The sequence below is a fragment of the Lissotriton vulgaris genome, chromosome 6 (assembly GCF_964263255.1).
Source record: "Lissotriton vulgaris chromosome 6, aLisVul1.2, whole genome shotgun sequence".
NCBI classification, from domain to species: Eukaryota; Metazoa; Chordata; class Amphibia; order Caudata; family Salamandridae; genus Lissotriton; species Lissotriton vulgaris.
This window is the reverse complement of record NC_141694.1, coordinates 935,079,150-935,103,400: the sequence shown is the minus strand read 5'-3', so window position 1 is coordinate 935,103,400 and position 24,251 is coordinate 935,079,150. Positions and strand designations below refer to the sequence as shown.

Sequence of the window (24,251 nt, the reverse complement as noted above, 5' to 3'; positions counted from 1 at the left end):
CCAGATACACACCGACCCCAAGACGACCCTCAGAGGCACCCTCATCTACAGACCACCGGGACCACGCACACAATTCAGCGAAGACATCACAGACTTCATCAGCCCGCACGCCCTCACCTCCTCTGACTACATCCTCCTAGAGGACCTCAACTTCCACCTGGAGAACAACAATGACAGCAACACCACCACCCTGATGGACAATCTCGCCAACCTCGGACTCAAACAACTGGTGAGCACCCCCACCCACTACGCCGGACACATGCTTGACCCCGTCTTCTCATCCAGCAAGCACATCTCCTTCAGCCACTCCACCTGACTTCCTTGGACTGACCATAGCTGCGTCCACTTCAGCTTCAGAAGAACCACGACCCACCTCCACCCGCAACAGGTTCCTTGCCGGAGCTGGAGCAAGATCACCGCCAAGCAGCTCACCGCCTCCCCCAGCCAGAACCCTCCCACCAGCACAACGGACCCCAACGAAGCAGCCAGCAACCTCACACAGTGGCTGACCGCCTGCGCCAACGGCCTTGCACCACTAAAGAACCCCCCAGCAGACCCGGCAGCAAGAAAACCCCCTGGTTCACCGACGAACTCAAAGACTCCAAGAAGAACTGCTGCACCCTCAAGAAAGCCTGGCGCCACAACCAGACCACAGACAACAGGACCGCCCTTAAGCACGCCACCCGCAAGCACCACCAGCTGATCCGCGCCACCAAGAAGACAGCACTCAAAGAACGACTGGACAACAATGCCCAGGACAGCAAGGAACTCTTCAGCAACGTCAAAGAGTTCTCCAACCCCAGCGCCGGAAACAACGACATCACTCCCTCGCAAGACCTCTGCAACTCACTCACCTCGTTCTTTCACCGCAAGATCACCGGCATACACAACAGCTTCGGTGCTCAGACCACACACGCAACCACCGAACCAGCGCCCGCCGCCACCACCCTCTGCAACTGGACCCCGGTCAGCACCGAAGACACCACCCGCACGATGAACACCATCCACTCCGGATCCCCAACCGACCCCTGCCCCCACCATGTCTTCAACAAGGCCGACGCCATCATCGCACCCCATCTCCGGGACATCATCAACACCTCCTTCCACACCGCCACCTTCCTGGAGAGCTGGAAGCACGCCGAGCTCAGCGCCCTCCTGAAGAAATCAACAGCGGACCCCACCGACCTCAGGAACTTCCGCCCCATCTCGCTCCTCTCTTTTCCTGCCAAAGTCATCAAGAAGACCGTCAACAGACAGCTCACCGCCTTCCTCGAGACGAACGGATCCCTCGACCCCTCGCAGTCCGGTTTCCGAGCCAACCACAGCACCGAGACCGCCCTGATCGCAGCCACTGATGACATCAGATTCCTGCTCGACAACTGGGAAACAGCGGCCCTCATCCTCCTGGACTTCTCTGCTGCGTTCGACACTGTCTGCCACTGCACCCTCGTGCAGCGCCTCAGCAACATCGGAATCTAAGAGAAGGCACTGGAGTGGATCATCTCGTTCCTCGCCGGAAGAACACAGAGAGTCCGCCTCCCCCCGTTCAGATCCGAGGCCACCGAAGTCATCTGCGGCGTACCACAAGGATCATCACTCAGCCCAACCCTCTTCAACGTCTACATGAGCCCCCTCGCGGCCATCGCACGCCAACACAACCTCAACATCATCTCCTATGCCGACGGTACCCAGCTGATCCTCTCCCTCACCAACGACCCCGCCACCGCCAGAGCCTGCCTACACAAAGGGATGAAAGACGTCGCCGAGTGGATGAAGAACAGCCGCCTGAAACTGAACTCAGACAAGACGGAAGTCCTCATCCTGGGATCATCCCCCTCCGCCTGGGACGACTCCTGGTGGCCCCCTGCCCTGGGCACCACTCCCAAACCAACGGACCACGCACGCAACCTGGGCTTCATCCTGGACTCCTCCCTCTCGATGACCAGACAAGTCAACGCCGTCTCCTCATCGTGCTTCAACACCCTGCGCATGCTCCGCAAGCTCTTCCGATGGATCCCCACCAAAACCAGGAAGACCGTCACCCAGGCACTCGTCACCAGCCGACTGGACTACGGGAACACCCTCTATGCCGGAACCACAGCCAAACTTCAAAAAAGACTCCAACGCATCCAGAACGCCTCCGCACGACTCATCCCCGACACAGCCACATCTCCGGCCACCTGAGAGACCTGCACTGGCTTCCCGTCAGCAAGAGAATCACGTTCAGGCTCCTCACCCATGCACACAAGGCTCTCCACGACCAGGGCCCCAAGTACCTAAATGACCGCCTGACCTTCTAACCGCCCACCCGCCAGCTACGATCAACCAGCCACGCCCTCGCCACCGTACCACGCATCCGCAGAGCCACCACCGGAGGAAGATCCTTCTCCTACCTAGCAACCAAGACTTGGAACTCCCTCCCCATCCACCTTCGGCTGACCCAAGACCACCTCTCCTTCAGGAAGCAGCTCAAGACCTGGCTGTTCGAGCAGTGACGTACCCCTCTCCCCCAGCGCTTTGAGACCCTTCCGGGTGAGTAGCGCGCTATAAAAATGCCTTGATTGATTGATTGATTGACCCTGTAACCGGTCTGTGCTCCATCACAGTCGGCCTTAACTTGTGATTTTACCATGGTGTAGCATGGCCAGATGACTGGGAGTGCATTTTGCATTTTTAGGGACTACTTTCGCTTAAAACTTTGAGATTTGGGGTCTCTGGCTCTACTATTTGGATTTTTGTTGTTCTGGAATCATTTATTTATTAAAAGTTACTTTATTTGTCTAATTTGGTTTGGAATTTTCATGTGCTGTATTTTCATTTAATTACTATTTGTGTGCTGCATAAGTACTTCGCACTTGAGCCTCTATATTAAGCTGACTGTTTTTGGGCCAACCTACCAGAGGGTTAAGCGCAGGTTAATTTAGGGACTTTTGTGGTTCACCTTGACGAGGATTGTTATTGTTGCTCAAGTGGGGCTTCCACATCGCTAAACCAGTAACCCTGTTTCTTACAAACAGAATAAAGTACAGTACTATACAATACTGCATAGCATTCAACAGAAGACGTTTCAGCCAACCCTCATTACCCTCGGCCATAGGTTGTGCAGAATGGGTACAAAGCAGCAGAATGCGGAAGATCATAAAAAAAAACAGACATTTACGGCAAAACTACATTTAAGGATTATATATTAAGCCAAGCCTAACAGATAAGTTCAGTGAGTTCACCACACGTAGGAGCCCGACTTCACATCACAGACCGAGTCTCCATTGTGAACCCACGTCATACTATTCATTTGCAATTATTTGCCCAACAGCAAGTAAGCATTTCTAACCTGTTTGTTTTTTTCATCGTAAATGCAAGACATTAATACCTGTTTGCTTTTGTACTGAGATTGGTGCCACTGATTTATTTCTATTTTTTTATTTCTGTAAATCGCATGGTGTAATTATTTGCTTGCTTTCTTTCTTTTCAGAGGAAAAATCAGTGAAACCCGAGAAAGTGGTTCCAAAGGAAAGAAAGGGTATGAATGTCCTTATTTTCATAAACAGTGTTTTTCTCAATGTATAAAATTCCTGGAAAAATGTCTATGCCCCTCTAATAATATTACAACTGGTTTAAAATAAAATGTCTAGATTGCTTTGGTGCTGTAAATATCTGTAGGATTTTTGATTTGTCATCAACTAAAAACCTGTTCTGTTCTCCAAACCGGAGCAGATTGGGGGTGGTGTGATTCCATAATACAGCTCCTGCACACATGTAAGGCACCCTCGACTTGCCATTGGATATATTTTCCACTTGAATTGCGTAAAAATTTAACTAGTTCGCCTGTAGACAAATAACATATTTTACACCGGTGGCTGAGTACTACTTATTATGCTATTTCCACCAGCATTAGCTCTGATATGTCATTGAAAAAAAACGAGTTTTAAGGCACTACAAATAACCTTCTATAACTAATGTATGGCTGCATATGTCATTTTGTAGAGGCAGGCCAATGCAAATGTGAATGCATAATTGTCCAGTGACCAGTGTAAAATTGCTCATCCTCTGTTCAAGTCACATAAATCAGAAGCTGGTTTAGGGTGTAATACTGAGTTTAGAAATTGCCAATGTAAATATATTTCTATGTATTTCATGTAGGTGGTAAAACAGGGTTTATGCACGGATAGCTCAACGAAGTAGGGCGCAAATGTACACTTTTTTCCTCACACAACATGTTGCTATAATATGTGATGGAATTTGTATATAGAAAAATGCAACTTACTGACTTTTTCAGAAAAGATTCAAGCATATGGTACGGTCAATATATCCTCCATTCTGGTGTGCAGATCTTTGGTGGAAATATCGTAGCACTAAAAATCAAGCTATGCAGCATTAGCAAGCGGAAAATCAATCAGTATGTACCAGGTGCGGTATTCCCATACCAAATAAGAGACACATTGTTGTATGATCTTTTTTCATGCATAATCATGTGTCAAGTTAAGCATGTATTTTTATATCCCTCGATTACCACTAAAGCTGATGAATTAATTTTGTGAAAGACATGCCAGGAACATTTTTGTCTTGTAGGCCTATTAATAAAAAGATAGGAACTATGCAGGACTGTAATATTTGCCTTTTACGAGGAATTGTTCCATAGACAACCCACAATTTGCTTTGTTGAATTATCTCTGAATGTTGGGACTCCCCATAACTATATGAAAATGATTTGTCTCAGAACAATATACAACACTCTCTAAAGAGAATAATCGATGTTATGAAAATGCTAGAGCTAATATTTGTAAATCACCGAGTACATCTGGCAGCATTTTTAGGTCGAGCCTGGGCAGCGCATGTGCTGCTCTGCGAGGCATTCTGTATTCATGTATTCAAGTACAGACTTAAATCTCCGTCCATATTTTTCATTGGCTTGTGTCATTGCCCTTTGTAAATGTTGGCTTCTGATTCGTTAAAAGGCTTGCTACTCCCTCCTTAGTACCACTTGTCTACATTTGTAACTTCCCATGAGGACGAGCCCTATTACTTGTGCAGTTACGTGTGTGTTTTCTTTACAGCCTGTCAGCACTATTTTCTCCTAGTGGTGTGCTGCGCTGCTTACCAGAATCTTACAATATTGAAGTAATAGACTTCGGCGAGCCGCCACAAAGAAAAGAAAGTCGTGGCTCGCCCAAGTCTATTTTTTCAACATCATAAGCTTTTAGTAAACCGCGCGCCACAGGCTTGTAGTTCTACTTAACAAAATCTTACAATATTCCAAAAATAGACTTCGGTAAGCTGCGCATTTCTTTTCTTTGTCGTGTCTCGCCGAAGTCAATTTTTTTAATATTGTAAACTTTTAGTAAGTAGCGTGCCACAGGCGGAGTGCTGCGCTGCTTAGCAATATCATACAATACTGAAGAAATAGCCTTTGGCGAGCCTCAACAAAGAAATAGAAGGCACGGCTTGCCAAAGTTCTTTTTTTTCAAAATTGTAAATTTTTAATAAGCAGCGCCCCACAGGCAGCGTGCTTTGCAGTTTACCGTAATTGAAAAAGACTTCGGCGAGCCACGTCTTTCTTTTAATCGTCACGGATCACTACAGCTGATTCCTCCTCCTCCTCCGTTCAATCCCACTCTTCCACTGCAACAGGAAGCAATGCAATAGGTTTTGCATTCGCGAGAGTTTAATTTTTTGGCATTGTAAATGACAATGCTTTTTTTCAATCAGTTTTAAAAACAAACAGAAATAAAAAATGCATGTTCATTTACAATACCTTAAACTCTTGCAAATGCAAGAACTATTGCATTGCAAATGCTTGCTGATTTGGTTGTGCCATTGCTGAAGGAGGTCAAACATATGTAAAAGATTTTTTAATTTTTTTAGAGATTTATATAGCATGAACTAGACCTGAAGCTATTAGGTATCAGAGCGCTTTACATGAGCACCAGTTTTGTTACAGATGAACACATAATTTTTTTGTTAGGCACAGGGAGATTAATTGATTTGCCCAGAATCACAGGTTGTTGCGCGTCGTTGCCGAGACTCAAACCCGGTTCTCCAGCTTTGAAGTCGACCGCTCTAGCCATAAGGCTACATCCTCTCCCCATAATTGGTCCTAAGTCTACCTGACACACACCTGAAGGCAAACCAGCTGGAGGAAAAGATTCGATTCCAGCAAAGTCAGGTAAAATAATGTGAGCATATGCCCAAAAATATCAGATGCAGCCCTCCAACTGCCTGAATATTGGCCTGATGAATTGAAACTTGCAGAAATCAATGCCCTCCTCAAGAAGTTCATAGCCTACCTAAACCAATTTCGCAACTTCAGATCCATTTCCCTCATCCCCTATCCAGCCAAGGTGATTGAGAAGGCCAATAGGAAGAAACTCACAACCCTCCTGGAACTTTACCATTTTATGGACAGCTCTCAATCAGGATTTAGAAAGAAGTACAGCACCGAAACAGCGCTCATCGCAGCCACCAACAACTTTCGAATCATTCTGGACTGAGGAGAAACAGTGGCCCTCCTTCTGCCCGACCTCTCTGTGGCTTTTGACAGTTTCTCCCATGACTCTCTCAACAGAAGACTCCACGAGATCGGTCTACAAGGATCCACTCTCAAATGGATCTGTTCCTTCCTCACGGGAAGAACCCAAAGGTTCAAACTACCAACCTTCACATCAGAGACCAAGAAATTGAGATGCAGATCCCACAGGGATCATCCCTCAGTCCCACCTTTTTTCAACATATACATGATACCACTTGCCAACATGATCCAATCACAAGACCACCATCATCTCCTACATAGATGGCACCCAGCTCATCTTCTCCATGACGGACAAGACAACTACCACCAGGACCAACTTCACAAACTTCATAACCATGGCAGCAGTCTGGATGCGAACCAACTGCCTGCAGCTCAACTGGGAGAAGACAGAAGTACTGGTCTTCGGCAACAAGGCCTCCACATGGGACTCAACCTGATGGCTGTCGAGACTTGGACCCACAACGTCAAGCCACACAAGAAATCTAAGGATCATCCTAGATGACAAGCTCCACATGATGGCTACGTTAACGCAGTGTGCATTTCCTGCTACCATATCCTACACATGCTATGAAAGTTCTTCAATTAGTTGCCTCGGGCCATCCGATGGATTGTCACGGAAGCACTCATCAGCAGCAGGCCAGACTATGGCAACACTTTCTCCAGTGAAATCTCCAAACAACTTCTACACAGACTCGAGACCATCCAGAAAACTGCTGCAAGACTCATACTCAACCTCCCATGCCACACCATACCCACATCACACCTCACCAGAAAAAGCTTCACTAGCTCCCCATTGACATACAAATCCATACAAACACAGGAACAGAATAACTAAACAGCCGCATACACTTTCATCAACCAACCAGACACCTATGCTCTGTCTCACTGCACACATTCCCCGAATCTACAAAAGCGAAACTGAAGGTCACTACATCACACCCAAGACATGGCACGACCTGCCTCAACACATCAGAGCATCCTTTTCCCCATCTTGAGTTCTGCAAGAAGCTGAAGACCTGGCTCTTGGTATAAGCACCTTAGTGACCACACACCCGCTCACCTGCCCAAGAGCCTGGATAACATAACATAACATAACATAATGTACCATACCATAACATAGCATAACATAACAAAACATAACACAACATAACATATGGGTGGATATAGAAATTAGGGACTGTGAGGGACCCACTAAAAAGATGTGGGTGTTGCATATGAGGTTAGTGTATAGGACATCCATACACTCTAAGCAGGGTGGATGGGACAGACACCAATTCTTTGAAGATGCCACACATCTGTCATATTCTAAATAAATCCTTCAATATTTCCAGCATAAGACCAGTTAGCCTTACCTGATAGTAGATGTTCCAATTTGGAAATTGACATTCATTTAATTTATTTTTTAGATACAATTAAGTTATTACCAAAGCATAATACCCCCAAAAAGCTTCAGTAATTGGGGTTTGTATATATGTTAAAATCGTACTCAAAATTTCAATTTTAATGATCTAAAACAGAGTCCAGTTGATGAAGCAATAATTACACCCAATCTTCTAATGAATGTATTAGTCAGTTTTAGGAATTTCAAGTTATAAATTGGAGGTATACCCTACCCTCAAGCAGCATGCAATACTTTCCTTTATTTAAACTGCAGCTTTGTTGCATTTATTGAACCAGTATTCCATTTTGTTCCCATAGTCTTACTCAGGTTTTTATCCTGCCAGTATCACAGAACACTGGAAAGGACTTGAATAAAATCTTATTACACTTTGTGTGATCATTTTCATAAAAGGCAATAATGAAATATGCAGGTGTTCTGCTTTCTTAAACCTTTTACTTAACGCTGTAAATTTGCCTTTTATCATATTTCTGATTTATAATAGTTAATATAGTTGATGGTCTGAAGTAAATGCCTCAGCATCCGTAAACCAACTACTTCATTTAACGGGTTGTGCTAAAGCAGGAGGTAATGGCAACTAACAGGATTACCCTCTTTGATCATTATTAACTTCTATTTTAGACATGCGACTAAAAGATTATAACTAACCCCAGGTGGCGAACTCCGCTCTGCCAGCAGAGTTTTGCCAACACCGCGCTCCATTGGGAACTCGGAGTTCAGGCAAAACACTAACTCCGTGGCGGACCAGAGTTAGTCCCTGCACCACGCCCAAACAAAAAAAAAACACTTTCCTGCTCTCTGGCGTCCCCGGGCTGCCCTCTTCCTCACCGTGGTCTCTCCACCTCGCCACCATCCTCATCCTTGCTGCAAACCCCTATGTTGTACCTCTTGCGTGGGCTGCACATGCGCAGTCCATGCAAGACATAAAACGTAGGAGTTTGCGACTGCGACGAGGACGGCGGCAAGTAGGAGAGACGACGAGGAGGAGGAGGGCAGCCCGGAGATGCCAGAGAGCAGGTAAGTGGGTTTTTAAAACTTTTTTTATATTGGGAGTGGGACTTGGGAGGGTGGAGAGGAGTGGAGTTCCACAGAGTTTTTTTGACTCTGTGGAGTGCCACTCCACATACTCCGCCCACCCTTAATTAGAGCAAGCTTGTAGTAACATCATTTTGCACCGTGAATTTAATTTTTAATTTAATACTGCACTTTGTGACCTGCCCTCGCTCGAACCCGATCCTCGGCGCACACGATTAGGTGTGGACGCCCCCAGAGACAGGGTTACAGCCGCCATCTTAATGGAGGAAAGGGTGGCGGTCCAGTAGTTGGATGCCTCCCGCCCTCCCAGGTTACAAAAGAGTGCAAGAAGCGCAGCGCGCTAATTGATTCATGTTGCTCCCTTGAGGCGGGAGCCGGGGGATTAGCCTGCTCTATACAATTTTAAAACTGTTTGCTGTTATTTTGCGCCGTGAATTTAACTTTTAATTTAATACTGCACTTTGTGACCTGCCCTCACTCGAACCCGATCCTCGGCGCACACGATTAGGTGTGGACGCCCCCGGAGACAGGGTTACAGCCGCCATCTTAGTGGAGGAAAGGGTGGCGGTCCAGTAGTTGGACGCCTCCCGCCCTCCCAGGTTACAAAAGAGTGCAAGAAGCGCAGCGCGCTAATTGATTCATGTTGCTCCCTTGAGGCGGAAGCCGGGGGATTAGCCTGCTCTATACAATTTGAAAACTGTTTGCTGTTATTTTGCGCCGTGAATTTAACTTTTAATTTAATACTGCACTTTGTGACCTGCCCTCACTCGAACCCGATCCTCGGCGCACACGATTAGGTGTGGACGCCCCCGGAGACAGGGTTACAGCCGCCATCTTAGTGGAGGAAAGGGTGGCGGTCCAGTAGTTGGACGCCTCCCGCCCTCCTCAGGGTTGTATTTAAGAACCATGCCATATCGTCCGCGCGCCGAAGGCGCGCCAAAGGCAAGCCCGTCTGCGCCCGTCCTTGCCGGGACCGGGCCTAGGGCCACGACCCCTGGACAATCACAGGTCGGCAACCCCTTTTCTAGGACAGATTTAATAAAATTAAGACCTCCCACACATGGCTGTTGTTTACGTCACGACCCGGACACCATCTTCTTGCTGTCTAACAGTATCTGCCCCGATTGTAAATCCACTCTCCCATTCATCACAAAGTATGTCCAGCTCAATAAAACGAGGATTAAAAGAAAAATGAACATTCTGATAGGACTTATCAACGCACGATCCTTAGTAAAACATCGACAGGAAATAGCAGACCTTATTAATGATAGGAACCTAGATATTCTGTTTGTTACAGAGACATGGATGGACAGTGCCTCAGATCCTGATTTAGTGGTTGCTATTCCCATGGGATACAAGGTCTACAGACAGGACAGACAGAGTAAGAAAGGCGGTGGTTTGGCAATAAACGCTCGTAATAATTTTACGGTAACAACAACGCCCATATTGTCATCCACTTGTGAATCAATTTTGTTCACAATTTTACTCACACCTTCACATAATTTTAAAGGAGTGCTTCTGTATAGACCACCTGGGTCACGCACCGGCTTTCTGGCAGAATTGAATACCATGCTGGAGTCAGTAGCAACTGAGGATTCCTACACAATTTTAGGTGATTTTAATTATCACCTAGATAAGCAAGACGATAGAGAAACCTCGGACCTAATTTCAAATATGAAAGTATTAGGATTTTCCCAGTTAGTTGGTTCTCCCACGCGTAAAGCTGGTCATACTTTAGATGGCCTTTTTTCCAACTATAATGGGATATTTGTACAGGATGTCCTTCCACTCTCGTGGTCCGACCATTATGTCATTTTGTGTTCCGTCCCTATTAACGAGGCATTAGTAGGCATGTCATATAGATACTGCTTTTCTATATACTGTGTTAAGTTAGCATGAGTTTATTAAGTGTTTAAACGACATATTTTCCTTCGGCTTCAGTTTGCACACGACACATAATAGTTATTGTAGCTTTCAACCTAGACGAAAGATGTGATTTATTTGAGAATAATATGTTATTGCTCTGATATCAGTCGTGCTTGGTACACTGTCTGCACAGTGAGTGCTGAACCCTCTAAGAATAACTCAACACAAGGTTGCTGGGAGGTCTGATCCTCGCACCACATTAGACATAACACAAATACAGTTGCTGCCAACATTGGGTTCTAAGCGGGTTTAAGATAGAGTTACTGAGAATGCAAAAACACACTTGATGATGCTTCGCATGCAGAGAGCTGGTTGAAGACGATGTGATCCTCTCCTCCTGAGATTTAGAGGTATGGGCCCGCCCTGCTAAAACCCAAAAGAGACCTTCATAGATCTAATATAGTATGCTAAATAGGAAGGGCGAGAAATAGGTGTTATTCATTCCTATTAATTTCAGCATTATAATATGCTATCACCGTTTGCTTATTATGCACTAGTAACTATGCTGATAACTTTGATTCTTATAATATGTTTTCTTGTATTATATAAGATACTGCGTTTGAGAACCTTGCATTGAATAATAAATATTTCAAATGTGCATGTGTCCTCTTTTACTCCACGTTCTGGTTTGAAATGATTATAGAGCGAAAGAGTGTTCATGTGTTCCACGATACCTGAGGTAACCTACGTTCATGTTCTGGTTTGTCTAAGTCATTGGGAGTTTGTTATGACCATTGAGACACTGTAGCTAGCTCGGTAAGGGGATTTTGGATACTGAGGTGAGTTTTGGGTCACCCTAAGTCACTGAGGTTCCAGATCTCTATGCACAGTTCTGTAGGAGAACGGAATCCCTGCTACAGGCAGACCATCAGATACTTGTCGGACATCTTTTAAAGACTGGAAGGAACTTAATACTGAAGACTTTAGAGCACCGCTTAACAACACCCGCCCGATGATTTCATCCGATCCTAATACAGCTACGAAACAATACGCTGAGTGGTTGGGTGAGGCTGTTAATGCTCTAGTACCCCTAAAAACTATATCTAGGAATAGAACAGTCCCATCCGCGCCTTGGTTTTCGGAAGATCTTAGGAGACAAAAACAGATCTATAGGAATGCTGAAAGAATTTGGCGAAAAAATTACGATCAAGAAAATAAACTTCGCTACAAGGAAACGCTTGGCATTTATAAAAAAATGATTACCACAGCTAAAAAACAGTTTTTTAGTAATCAAATAGAAAAGGCCAAAAATTCTAGTAAACAGCTTTATGAAGTAGTGAAGGGACTAGTGGGGAAAACTTCAGATCTGGCCCCACCTCCTTCGCAATCCTTTTGTGATGAACTAGCCAATTTTTTCTACACGAAGGTTAATGACATTTATATGGCCTTCTCCTCTAACCAAACTCTCTATTCAACTAGTACGATATCCTGCGAATGTACTCTAACTCATTTCAGAGAGGTGACAGAGCAACAAATTCTGGATATGATTAACACCATAAAATCAGGATCTGCTTTGGATCCATTGTCCCCCTAAAATCCTCCCACCGGTCTTGGATTTGTTAATCCCAGTGGTTACACAAGTTTGCAACGCCATCTTCAGCAATATTTCCCACCACCTTGAAAAATACACTCTTAAAACCCCTCCTGAAAAAACCTCACCTGGCAAAAGATGACTTAAAAAACTATCGACCTATAGCCAGTCTCCCATTCCTGGCTAAGGTGGTAGAGAAAGCTATGAATCACCAACTATCGGAGTATATTGAAGAACATGCCTTGCTGGATAACACCCAGTTTGGGTTCCGCAAACATCACGGCACCGAAACAGCTTTAATTAAAGCCGCTGACGATATCAGAACCATCAAAGACCAGGGAGGTACGGCAGTACTTGTATTATTGGATGTATCTGCCGCCTTCGACACGGTCGATCATTCCATCTTGATCGACCGTGTCGGAAAGATGGGAATCCAGCAGCGAGCGAAGAATCTACTGACTTCTTTCCTGTCGGATAGGACCCAGGCAGTCACCTTGGGCCCTTTCAAATCAAGTGAGCTTTCTCTACCTTAAGGGGGTGCCTCAAGGCTCATCCCTGAGTCTGACACTTTTTAATATCTATGTGTCGGACCTAGCTACTGTCATCAAGCAATACGGGATGGGTCTTACCTCTTACGCAGACGACACCCAATTGGTCATCGCCATTAATAATGATGGAGAAAATGTGGCGAAACGTTTTCAGGAAGGTATGCTGGCTATTGGGGACTGGATGTCCGCCAGTTCCCTTAAATTAAACTCCCAAAAGACCGAGGTTGTAATTTTTGAAAACCTTTCCCCTTTCTGGTCTCCTGTGTGGTGGCCTTCATCCTTCGGAACCCCGCCATGTCCTGTCCCAAAGGTTAGGAATTTGGGAGTGGTATTCGATGAAAAGGTTAACTTTTCGGCTCACGCAAATCAAGTTGCAGCCACAGCTTTTCATAAGCTGAAACTCATCAAAAAAAATCACTCCGTTTTTACCTGACACTGCAGGTAAAACTCTGGTGAGTGCATTGGTATTATCATCACTCGATTATTGTAATGGATTGTTTGCTAGTGCACAGACCAGAGTCATCAACAAAATGCAATCTGTGCAGAATGCAGCAGCGAGACTGTTGACCAAAACTCCTAAATTCAAACCCATTGCTCAAACTATTCGCGATCTTCATTGGTTGACTATCAAAAATCGAGTAAAATTTAAAGCAATGTGCCTGGTTTTTGAGACTCTTCAGAACTCAGGTCCACAATTTCTTAGGAATCAGATAATTCCATACTGTCCGCCAAGACAATTGAGATCAGCTACTCTGCTTCATCTAAATGTTCCCCGTACGAGAACAGTCTCTTGGGGAGATAGACGGTTCACAGCTGCAGCATCCAGACTCTGGAATTCTCTTCCTCTGTCAATTCGGATGAGTCATACGTTGCTGTCATTCAGGAAGAACTTAAAGACTTGGCTGTTTAACCAATGACGTGGCCGACAACCTCAGTAGGGAATCATGATTAAATTTTTTAGCGCCAAGACGCCCTCGGGCATATGTTCACGCTCTATACATTTTATAAATAAATAAATAATAAATCATTATGAGATATTTTTCGGCTTGAAGTTACTAATCATTCTTTACAGGTTGTAATAGGGCATAACATACTATTGAATGATGCATTTTAACATCTGTGGTAAAAGCCCAAATCACATTTCTGCTAAAGCCACAAAATCAGGTTTTCCATAGAATCTGCCAAAGTGGAAGTATCACATTGGCTCAGGGTCTATGTATCCCTGACAATTCTGACCACAATATTAAGATGAGTGCTTTCACACAATGTAATTCAGTTTCCAATAAGTGCATCTGTTCACCGTGTGGGTGAATTTGTTAATTAAATTGTTTGATGGTATATAAGGTCTGATCTTTAATCAAATGTATTATTAACAGTGATCATGCAGAATTGTGTGGCTCGCCAATGAAGTTTTAACTTCATGTGTGCTGTGGATGTGGGCATCAATCATTATTGCTTCTTGAGTATCATGGCCCTGTCGTAGAACTTAGGGATGCTGTTTCCACACTGGTTGTAGCATTTATGTGTTTTTGTAAAAACAAAAGCTTTTTTGGGCCAATCTGAGGTTGAGGATTTTGTTGTAAGTACATTTGTTCTTTTTTCATATAACTGCCATAGAAATCTCATTTTTGATTTGAGAGTTTTCACATTTCTCAATGTTTTTATATCTTGTGGCTGACATTGTAAGACTTGATTTGCTTGCTTCTTGATGTGTGTTCATTTCCTAAAGGTAATCATATTACTCTGACACTATTTATCCTTCCTATTCTTCCATTCTGAGATGTGTCTGCATCTGCACCCTAAATGTAAATGTAAATGTACAGGAATTTATATAGCGCAAATCACCAACCGGTCTCTAAGCGCTTGCTTAGGGAACCCGTCCTGGTATTCCCCTGTGAGATAACCCCGGCAGGGTATCCGCAAGGTGAAAGCCAGGCATCCCGCCGCTAGGGGCCGTTGTGGAGATTAAGCAAGCTATTGCCCAGAGTCGCAGAGTTTGAACCCGTGAATCGAGTAGGCACCGGAGCGAGAATTGTCGTGTCCATGGACATTTTAGGACTCAAAACCCCGCCGAGCCGGGAATTGAACCCTGGTCCCGGGCTGACCTCTGCTTCCAGGTCTGCCTCCTCTAACCAGTGAGCTACACTTCTCCTCACTCTGCACTCCTCTGCCTACCTAAAAAGAAAATGTTTAAACTTCTCTCACTGAGGAAATGCCTGGGAAGTACCACATTTTCCCAGACACCTCATGGTTTGACTTCCACAGCAGCCCACAGACTAGTGTTGAAGGCAAACCTCATAAAGATCTACTAAAGGTGGCACAAGTGGGGCAAAACAAGAACCATGAACCTAGAAGAGGTGCCCAAAGGAATATACATCTAAAACATTGAGTTCAATATAAAGGAAATGCACAAGACGGAAGAGGCACAAGCAACCACCACACAAAGGATACAATTGCCTAATACTATTTGCAGATATACACATAGTAAAGCAGAAAAGGTCATGCAAGCAGGACTCAACGCTTTCTGAAGTGCCACAGAAGGCAACATGCCAACTTTAAGTAGGGGAAACAATCCACCACCAGCCTGTATGTAAAAAAACATAAATAGGACACAGTAAAACTCAATAAAGAAAATGTGCTATCCTTTTGGAAAAGTCAAATGACAGAATAGTGCAGTTACCCCATCTTCCATAACTTACAGAAGTCACCATAAAATCAAGGTGAAGGAGAATAGAGAGGCACCAATTCCTTCATATAGAAAAGAAAGAAAGGAACACACAAACAGGAGAATAAGTTGGTACAAGTAAACCCAAACAAAACTGTGCATAGCTAGAAATCTGGAAAAAAAATCTCAGAGACCCAGGAGAGGGTGGCAGGGCAGCCCTCCTCAAAAACCTTGAGCCTAAAAAATGGTGGACCAGAAGCCCATGCAAGAAGGTGGAACCATCCCTTGGCAGCAAGGTGGGAGGAGCCAAACCCTAATGGAAACCACAAGAGGAAAATCACGGAGGCAACCCACAAGAATTAAGCTTATTAAAGAAGGAGTGGAGTCCCCAGAAAACCTCCAATCTATGCACCAGACTATATCAGTGCACTCACTCAACACCTTGACCAAACCAGGCAATACCAGCAAGCATAGGTAGCAACCCAGCTGAAGCACCAACTAAAGGAAAAAAGGAAGAGGCACAGTGGCCACTCTGGAGGAAAGCAATTCTATGCAAAGTAGGGATATCCTCCAGCAAACAAAACCTTTGGCCACAGGAGATCGAAGGGCTGAGATGAAGCACACTCCTAAAAGACACAATCCATGCCTAATACAGAACAGGGCACAAGAGACACCCTCCAATGACCCACACACTAAACAAAACAATGGGACGGGCAAACAGAACCACAGTGTAAACAGAGAGGTGAAGTTCTTGTCATCTAAGCACCTATAATAGAGTGCACAGGGGAAGCCCACAACCAACAGCCTAGAGGTAAATTTCAAAACGGGGTAAGGAAAGCCAGAAACAGCCGACACTGAACAGGAGAAATGCAGGCCAGGCACACAAGAAGTGCAGAGGGAAGCCTAGCACAACCTCCAAACCAAACAAAAAGTATCAGGGCAAAAAGGGCCATAGGCTCCAGAAGGAAGCTATAGAGCCCCATGCCACAAGCATTAGGGCACTCAGCAATGTATACAAAACAGGCAAGACCAAGTCTGCTATTGCACAAGGAACAGTCCCAAACTGAACCCCAAATCCAAAGAACAAAACACAGGAGAGAGATGCTAGAAACTCTGGCACCCACAGATTGAGTCAGGAAACACATCCTACATGCCACAAGCCCAGCAAGTAACACTGGACAAACCCAATTACAGAAAGCATCCCAATCAAGGAGTGTAAACTAATTTCAAACTGCAAGTCTGGAAAGTCAGGCAAAAAATGAGAATCAATGCCACACAGCAAGAGGCATAGCAGGAAGCCCAAGATCTGCTTATAGCCAAAGAAAAAGCAGTCAGTGCCCTGTTTTAAAGAGAAAGAAGCACCAGACACACCACAGGGACATCCCAAACCCAACCTAATTATTGTGCCAGGAAAGTGCTGGCCAGATATTGGAACTAGGGCTACTCAGACTTTAACAAGTCCTGTAGGGAGTCAGGGACATACACCCTGAGTAAGAAATCACAAGATATGGCACACATTCCAGAAGCCTATCTCAGAACAATAGGAAAACCCACGTACCATCTGCATCTGAGGAAAATTAGATCACTCTAATGCTCTCCAGGAAAAGGGCCCAGGGCACCACAAAGAGAAGATACCTTTTTTTGTCACAAAGCCCAGCAGAGTCACACGGGGGATGGGCCAGACCCAATCACTCTGTCATAGTGACATCCCTATATATCTACAGAGGTCCACAGTGTCACCAAGAAGAGAAGAACAGACAACTGCCCAAAGTCCTGTAGAGAGCTAGTGAAGGGCAGGCCAAAGATTAGATTGACACAACACAGCCTCCATCAAGAGCAAGCAGGATGTTGGGACACACAATAGCTAAAAAAGGGTCTATAAGTGAGGTAAACAGGGCCGCAAACCACAAGCTCCAAACCCAGAATGAATCATTGTGGGAAGCAGAAGCCCCACTCACACCTCTGGAAGGAAAAAGGGCCAAGAGTTACCTTTTCCAAAGCAAAACGGTCTCCATTTAATTCACTGAGCCGAGACAACCAAGTCCAGCAGGGAGCACTTGGTGAGGGATTCACATTCAATCTTTTCAGCCTTGGGTTCTCCACAGCCAACAGCAGAGGCCAACAGCAACTTCAAGATAGTAATTTAAAATCAAACCATACGTCAAGCAGGGCAGGCTAAACACTGAAGTCAGCACCTTCAGCTGCATACAAGCCCAGTAGGTAGATGTGGGTTTGTGCATACATTGTCAGTACAACCCTGACAACAAGTGCAGCACATGGGGCCCAGGACATTTGTACAAGAAGGAACACAGTCCTCAGCAAATAATTAATGCTAACAACATGATTAACATGTCCACAAGATAAGCAAAAACTCTCATCCAGAGACAGGAATCTAAGGAAAACTGACTCCAATCGTCAAGAGACAAAAGCACACATTTCTAGGTAAAGTGGTTCTTTATAGCCACTCCTGAAGGAGAAGCACTTTTCACTTTGTTTGGTTGTCTCTGGTGTGTGGACAAGCCTTTTCCTTTGAAGACTGAGGGACAGGAAATGATAAGGAAGTAATTGGTTGTTTATTGTGTTTACCTTTCCTATTTCCACGGCTGTGGCTTGTCTTCAGGCTGCAGGGTTGACTTCTGATTGTCTGGACGTTGCTCTCGCTACCAGCGTACATGCACCAAATGACTAAAACTCTATAGGGCCTTAATTTTTTTTAATGGAAAGATGTGTGCACGCACCATGGCTTCCAGTTTGGAGGAATTAGGTATTCAGGCGGTGACAGAGCTGCAGGATGAATCAGGAATTAAAACTACAACTAATGACATCTCTAGATTAGAAATGGCTCAAAAATGGGAAACTAACAGATGATAATCTGTTGTGTTAACTCATTTTAATGTGATACTCATCATAACTAATTTTGCGAACAAGATGCAGGTTGTCATACCTCAGATTACCAGCGCCCTGGATTTATTCGTACTGAAAATACTACAGGAGTTCTGCCCAAATCACCCTCCCATACCTGGGCAAGGAGCATCAAAAAGATGAAAAAGTAGAAAAGATGATACTGAGGGATTCATTCAAAATTTAATTTCGAACAAGAAAAAAATTAATTATCCTGTTCTGTACAATTTAATGTATAGAGGTTACTAATCACAAATTTCTAAAGCCATATAGGCATGTTACAGGAAAAAAGTAACGCACAGAAAACTATATATATATAGAGAAAGCACATATCAACTATATACAATCAAATATATACAAATCACAATTACAATATATACAATACATATACATATACAAAAGTGTACCCTACGAAAGATCTAATGACAGATCTATCTCAAAATATACACTCCTAATTTCGAGTGATATATATCTGCCAAGGAGATCCTCACAGCGCCTGAGATGCAAATTCTATCAAAAGACTATTTTGTGTAAGGCGCATGAATTTAAACAAACACGAATAGACAATGAAGGGACTCCTTAACACAATGGTGTTGACGCAGTCGCGGTCGCGTTTCAGCCAGTTGTATCTTTATGGCTTCATCAGGACAGGGGTACTTAGAGTTAATAGGGATTAATCTACAGCTCACACAAGGGGGTAGAAAACGATGTACTCCTCTGGGCTACAGATCCACAACACTTACAAGTCAAACACCCGTGCCCACTTGTTGGTTCGAGGCGCAAGGATGTCAGTAAACCCACTTAACAGTGCAAACGAGGCAGGAAAAACTCGCTCCAAGACCGGGAGGCCAAAGTCACTTAATAATCCATCCACGGTGCTCCAGCAGCAGCAAACCTCTGCGTAAGTTATCGGTAATATCAGGTGACTTACCTCGGTATTCTTGCAATATCAGAACAAGTGTCTAAACTGTCCCTGCTTATGGGGCAAGTCAAGTCTGGCTCCCAGGCTGATCCCTGCCCTCCTGAAGTCTTCAAATTGGTCATGCCAGGAATAGAAGAAGAGGTCCTGGCTCTCCTGAACTCATCTTTAGCACTAGGCAAGGTTCCAACAGCATTTAAGGAAGCACGATTGATTCCGCTGCTAAAAAAAACTGGGGCAGACGTGAAGTGCCTGAAAAATTTCAGGCCTATCTCTCAGATTCCTTTCCTTGCCAAAGTGCTAGAACAGCATGTTTTGTCCGATCTTTCCGACCATCTGGAAAGGAATGGACTGTTGGAACCAAATCAATCGGGGTTCCGTGCGAATCACAGCACGGAATTGGTCATGCTGTTCATCTTTGATGAGCTCAGGATTAGGGCAGATAAGAAGCTACCCGTGCCCTGGTGCTGCTAGACCTCTCCGCGACGTTTGACACCGTGTGTCACAAACAACTTCTGTCGCGGTTGAGGGACTTCAACATTCAGGGCACAGCTCATGCCTGGTTTGCATCTTTCCTGCAAGGGAGGATGCAAAGAGTACAACTGGGAGAACTGCTCTCCACTGCAACACCAATTTCTTGTGGAGTACCACAGGGATCTGCCCTGTTGCCTCTCCTATTTAATATATATCTCCAACCATTGATTTCACTCCTTAATCAAATGGATTGTCAGGTATATAACTACGCTGATGACACCCAAATCATTATCCAGTTGGATAATGCTCCTGGGGCATCAGCAAGGCTGCACAACATTCTTAAACATACAGCGAATTGGATGTCGTTGAACTCCTTAAAAATCAACCCGGATAAGACGGAGGTTCTACCGATCACCATTGCTGGTAATCCATGGCACGACGGGCTGTGGCCAAGGGAACTTGGGCCACCCCCAGAACCTGCAGTGGAGGTAAAAAGCCTAGGCATCTATGTGGATGATAAGCTTTCTATGCGGAAGCAAGTCACCACGGTGGTAGGTACCTGTGTCGGCCTTCTCCGACAACTCAGAAAAATTGCGCCACTATTGTCTTTTTCCACCTTGAGACGGGCGGTGTCCGCAATGATACTATCAAGGTTGGACTATGGCAACTCGCTCTATCTTAGTCTTCCCCAAAAACTTTTGGACAAACTTCAAGTGGTGATGAACGATGCTGCTAGGCTCATTTTTAAGAAACCAAGGAGCTCGTATGCGTCCCCACTTATGCGCGAGCTACATTGGCTGCCAATAAGGCAGAGGGTGCTCTTTAAAGGGCTTTGCATCACACATAAATCGCTCTACGGTAAGGCGCCAAAATATATTAAGACCCGCCTGATTCCTTACAAACCGGGTAGGTTGTTAAGATCTGCTGAAGCAACTCTTCTTACCCAACCACGCTTCAGATTGGCTACAGTGGGTGGCCGCGCCATCTCTAATTCTCTCCCAGCAGCCTGGAACAATCTATCGGCTGATCTGAGGAAGGAATCTAATCTGATGTCTTTCCGGAGGAAGCTGAAAACGGTTCTTTTTCAGAAGGCGTGGGTTGGGCTATAATTCCTCGTTGGGCTTTTTTAGGAACTCCTGCTGAGTTTACCTGACAAGCGCTTAGAGACCCCGGGGTTATAATGCGCTATATAAATCGAATAAAATAAATAAATAAATAGTGCTACTCGATATTCTGCAGCCTTATATACATGACCTTGTAAATAAGAGAGGGCTTCTCAATTGCTCCAAAACAATAAGTGATTTATTTATATTTTTAAGGATTTTTATTGCAAGTTCTTTGAGCAATTATTACACTGAACAAAAGTCATATAATGCTATGCATATTATGAGGATTGCAAATATGAGAGAAATAAATTGGTATGTGGTGAAATATTGTTTTTTTATATAAAAAGTGAAAAAAGAGGATAAAAAAGAAATGAAAAAATAGTTGGGAGAAAAGGGCAGGGAGAAGGAAAAAGTGAGAGAGAGAAACATTGAGAACATGATGAGTGTAAAGAGAAAGAAGTATTGAAGAGTAACTAGTATAAATCAAATTTTACCTTTTCATGTATATTAAGAGATGATAAAATAACCATCCTATGTTAATCATATTTAACCGCATCATTGCTACTGTATATTCCCGTGCTGTGCTGCAATTTTCAAAATCCCATTGTTTGTGACAAGGTCAACTCGTCAAACGCAGAGCGCAGGTAACACCCATGACGAGTTGACCTTGTCACAAGCATCGAAGGTGTTAAGATTCCACCAAGTAAATACAGATAACTTAGAGAAATGCTTCCACCAAGAGACTGATACTTTATAAGCTATTGCAATTAAATGATCTAATGATAGAGGTCTATTAGGCAAATAATAAATATGAGTTGAAAGAGAACCTAAGAAAACATTCTGTAATATATGCGGAATATTACACAGAAAAATAGTTACCCATTTAGACCAAAATGAATGTCCAGAAAGCCATAACATGACGACAATTTTATAAGATATGAACCAAAGAACCATTATAGTCAGAACATAACCAGCATAAAGTGGATACAGATTATTCAAACTTTGCAATATTTTCTGCGGGTAATAACATCTCTATTATGAATAAAAAAGAGTGACTGTGTAATATTAGTAGCTTTAAAGGTTTTAAATAGTTTAATCCATACTGTATCCCAAATATGGGAGAGAAGGAAACAGATAAGCCATCTTCCCATAACAGTTCCAAAGAACTTTTAGATCTAGTGTAATTTGGAAATAATAAAGTTTTATAAATGAGAGCAGCCTTGGGGATGTACATATGTAAAATATTATCTAGTGTTAAATATTCTCTACAGGTGTGAATGAGTCAGGAGTCATGTGGTACTTGGAGAAAAAATATTGAATAGATAATTTGTTTGTTAACAAGCAAAATCATCAATACAATTATCTTTTAAAAATTAGTGTACATAAAAAATGAATTTTTCTTTTCAATGTTTGAAATAAAATTATCTTTTGCATATCTTAAGAAATGTATTATACCAAATGGAGGAATACAATAAACACTGCAGGAAAGTACTTTTACCAAAAAGTATTCTATTTTAATATAAGTGTGATTATTTTCAAATGGAATTTTTGGCATCAAAGTACAATTTGACTTGCGAATAATATCTTTAAAAGAAAAGTCAAATTGTAGGAAATGTTTCAAGGTAATCCACATTGGCATGGGTTGAACATGGAAGTCATAAGTCATGACACAAAAATTTCTAATTAAAAAGGGGAGTGATAATCTATCGCTACCTTCAAGTTTTGGTCATTACAGCTTAGTGATAAAAATGTGTGGTATTTTGTTTTTCCAAACAAATAGTGTACAAATGGAATCAAGTTGTTTAAAATAGTGGCTGGAGATATTAAAAGATAAAATAGAATTAGTGCAGAAGGGGATGTATGGAGCAATAATCATTTTAGTAATATCAAGTCTTCCACACCATGGTAAAAACAGTGAAGACCTCATCGAGAGATAATTTAGTATTTTGTATTCTAACATATTAAAATTGAGACTAAGAGGGTGATTGGGATGGCGGGCGGATCCCCTCCACTGGGCCGGTGGTGGTGATCCACCCGTCATCGCAACTTGATTTACCCTCCGCCATATTATAATGGCGGACTTTGTGTCCGCCGCTTTTCCGCTGGTCGGGAATTGTTCTGATTGCCGGCCGGGCAGACCTGGGCCACAATATGGTGGCGGTGACTAACAGACACTGCCATCCATATTAGTATGTGTGGCATTTAAGGCCTTTCCATGGGGGTGATGCCGCCATTAAAAGGCTGGCGGGTAATTGCTTTGGGGGCCAGTTGCCGGCCCCCGGGGGGTGGGGGGCTGCACTTGGGGGTACCTAACATTGCCATGCACAAGGTGGCAGGCACCACGTTGAGCCTGCCACTTTGTGCATGGCAATGCACAACATGGCACTTTGGCATTGCGGCAATGGCAAATATGATGAATGCGACCGCCAGGGTGGCAGTGGCATCCTAATTAGCGGTGCGGGACCGCCGCACACCTGGTGGCTGGTCCCAGCATCGCTAGGGTTGCAGCCATCCTAATAACCCCCTAAGTGTGTCTTTAATAGTGAGAGAAAAACAGATACTGAGATATTTATTCTTTAAGGGGCAACATGTGAAGTTAGTATAGCAAACTGTGTATTGATAGCAAAGAACATTTAAAGGTAAAATCTTTGTTTTATCAAAATTAAGTTTAAACCCTGAGAAACTGGAATATAGCTAAACCTCTTGTGAAAATGGATCCAGAGAAGTAAGCAGGTTGGACATATAAACTAGGATATCATCAGCATATACAGATAATTTATATTTCAGAGAGCCATGTTTAAAACCTGATATGTTTGTGTAACAGCAGATTTTCTCTTGAAAAAGCTCCAAACATAGACCAAACAACAAAGGAGAGAAGTGGCATCCTTGCCTTATGCCTATATTTAAGTCAAAGCACAGAGAAAAACAACAATTGATAAAACAATTGATAAAAATACTAGCATGCTGATTGGAGTAGAGCAGTTTTATGAACAAAATTCATTTCTGGCCAAAGCCAAACCAAAGAGGCGCAGTAAACAGAAATTGCCAATTAATGCAGTCAAAAACTTTTTCAGCAGCTAGTGAGAGGGCAGCCAATGGAGAAAGAACGTTCCAGCTAGGCTTACAATATCAGAAAATATTCCAGCATTATCAGCAGAAAGTTTGCCTTTAACAAAACTAGGTTGATCAGATTTTACTAGAAGAGGAGTAACACTCTCTAA

General features: G+C 43.8%; 1 protein-coding gene across 50 annotated transcripts in view; it reads left to right on the top strand.

Annotated features, from left to right (window-relative positions):
- LOC147708230 (uncharacterized) overlaps positions 1 to 24,251 on the top strand; it is a 2,035,583-nt gene that overhangs the window by 1,467,447 nt on the left and 543,885 nt on the right. For all 50 annotated transcript variants that reach the window (XM_086926979.1, XM_086926974.1, XM_086926953.1 and 47 more), the window contains one exon: positions 3,473 to 3,520. In XM_086926979.1, the coding sequence (XP_086783105.1) occupies positions 3,473 to 3,520 (48 nt within the window). The remainder of the gene's footprint in view (positions 1 to 3,472; positions 3,521 to 24,251) is intronic.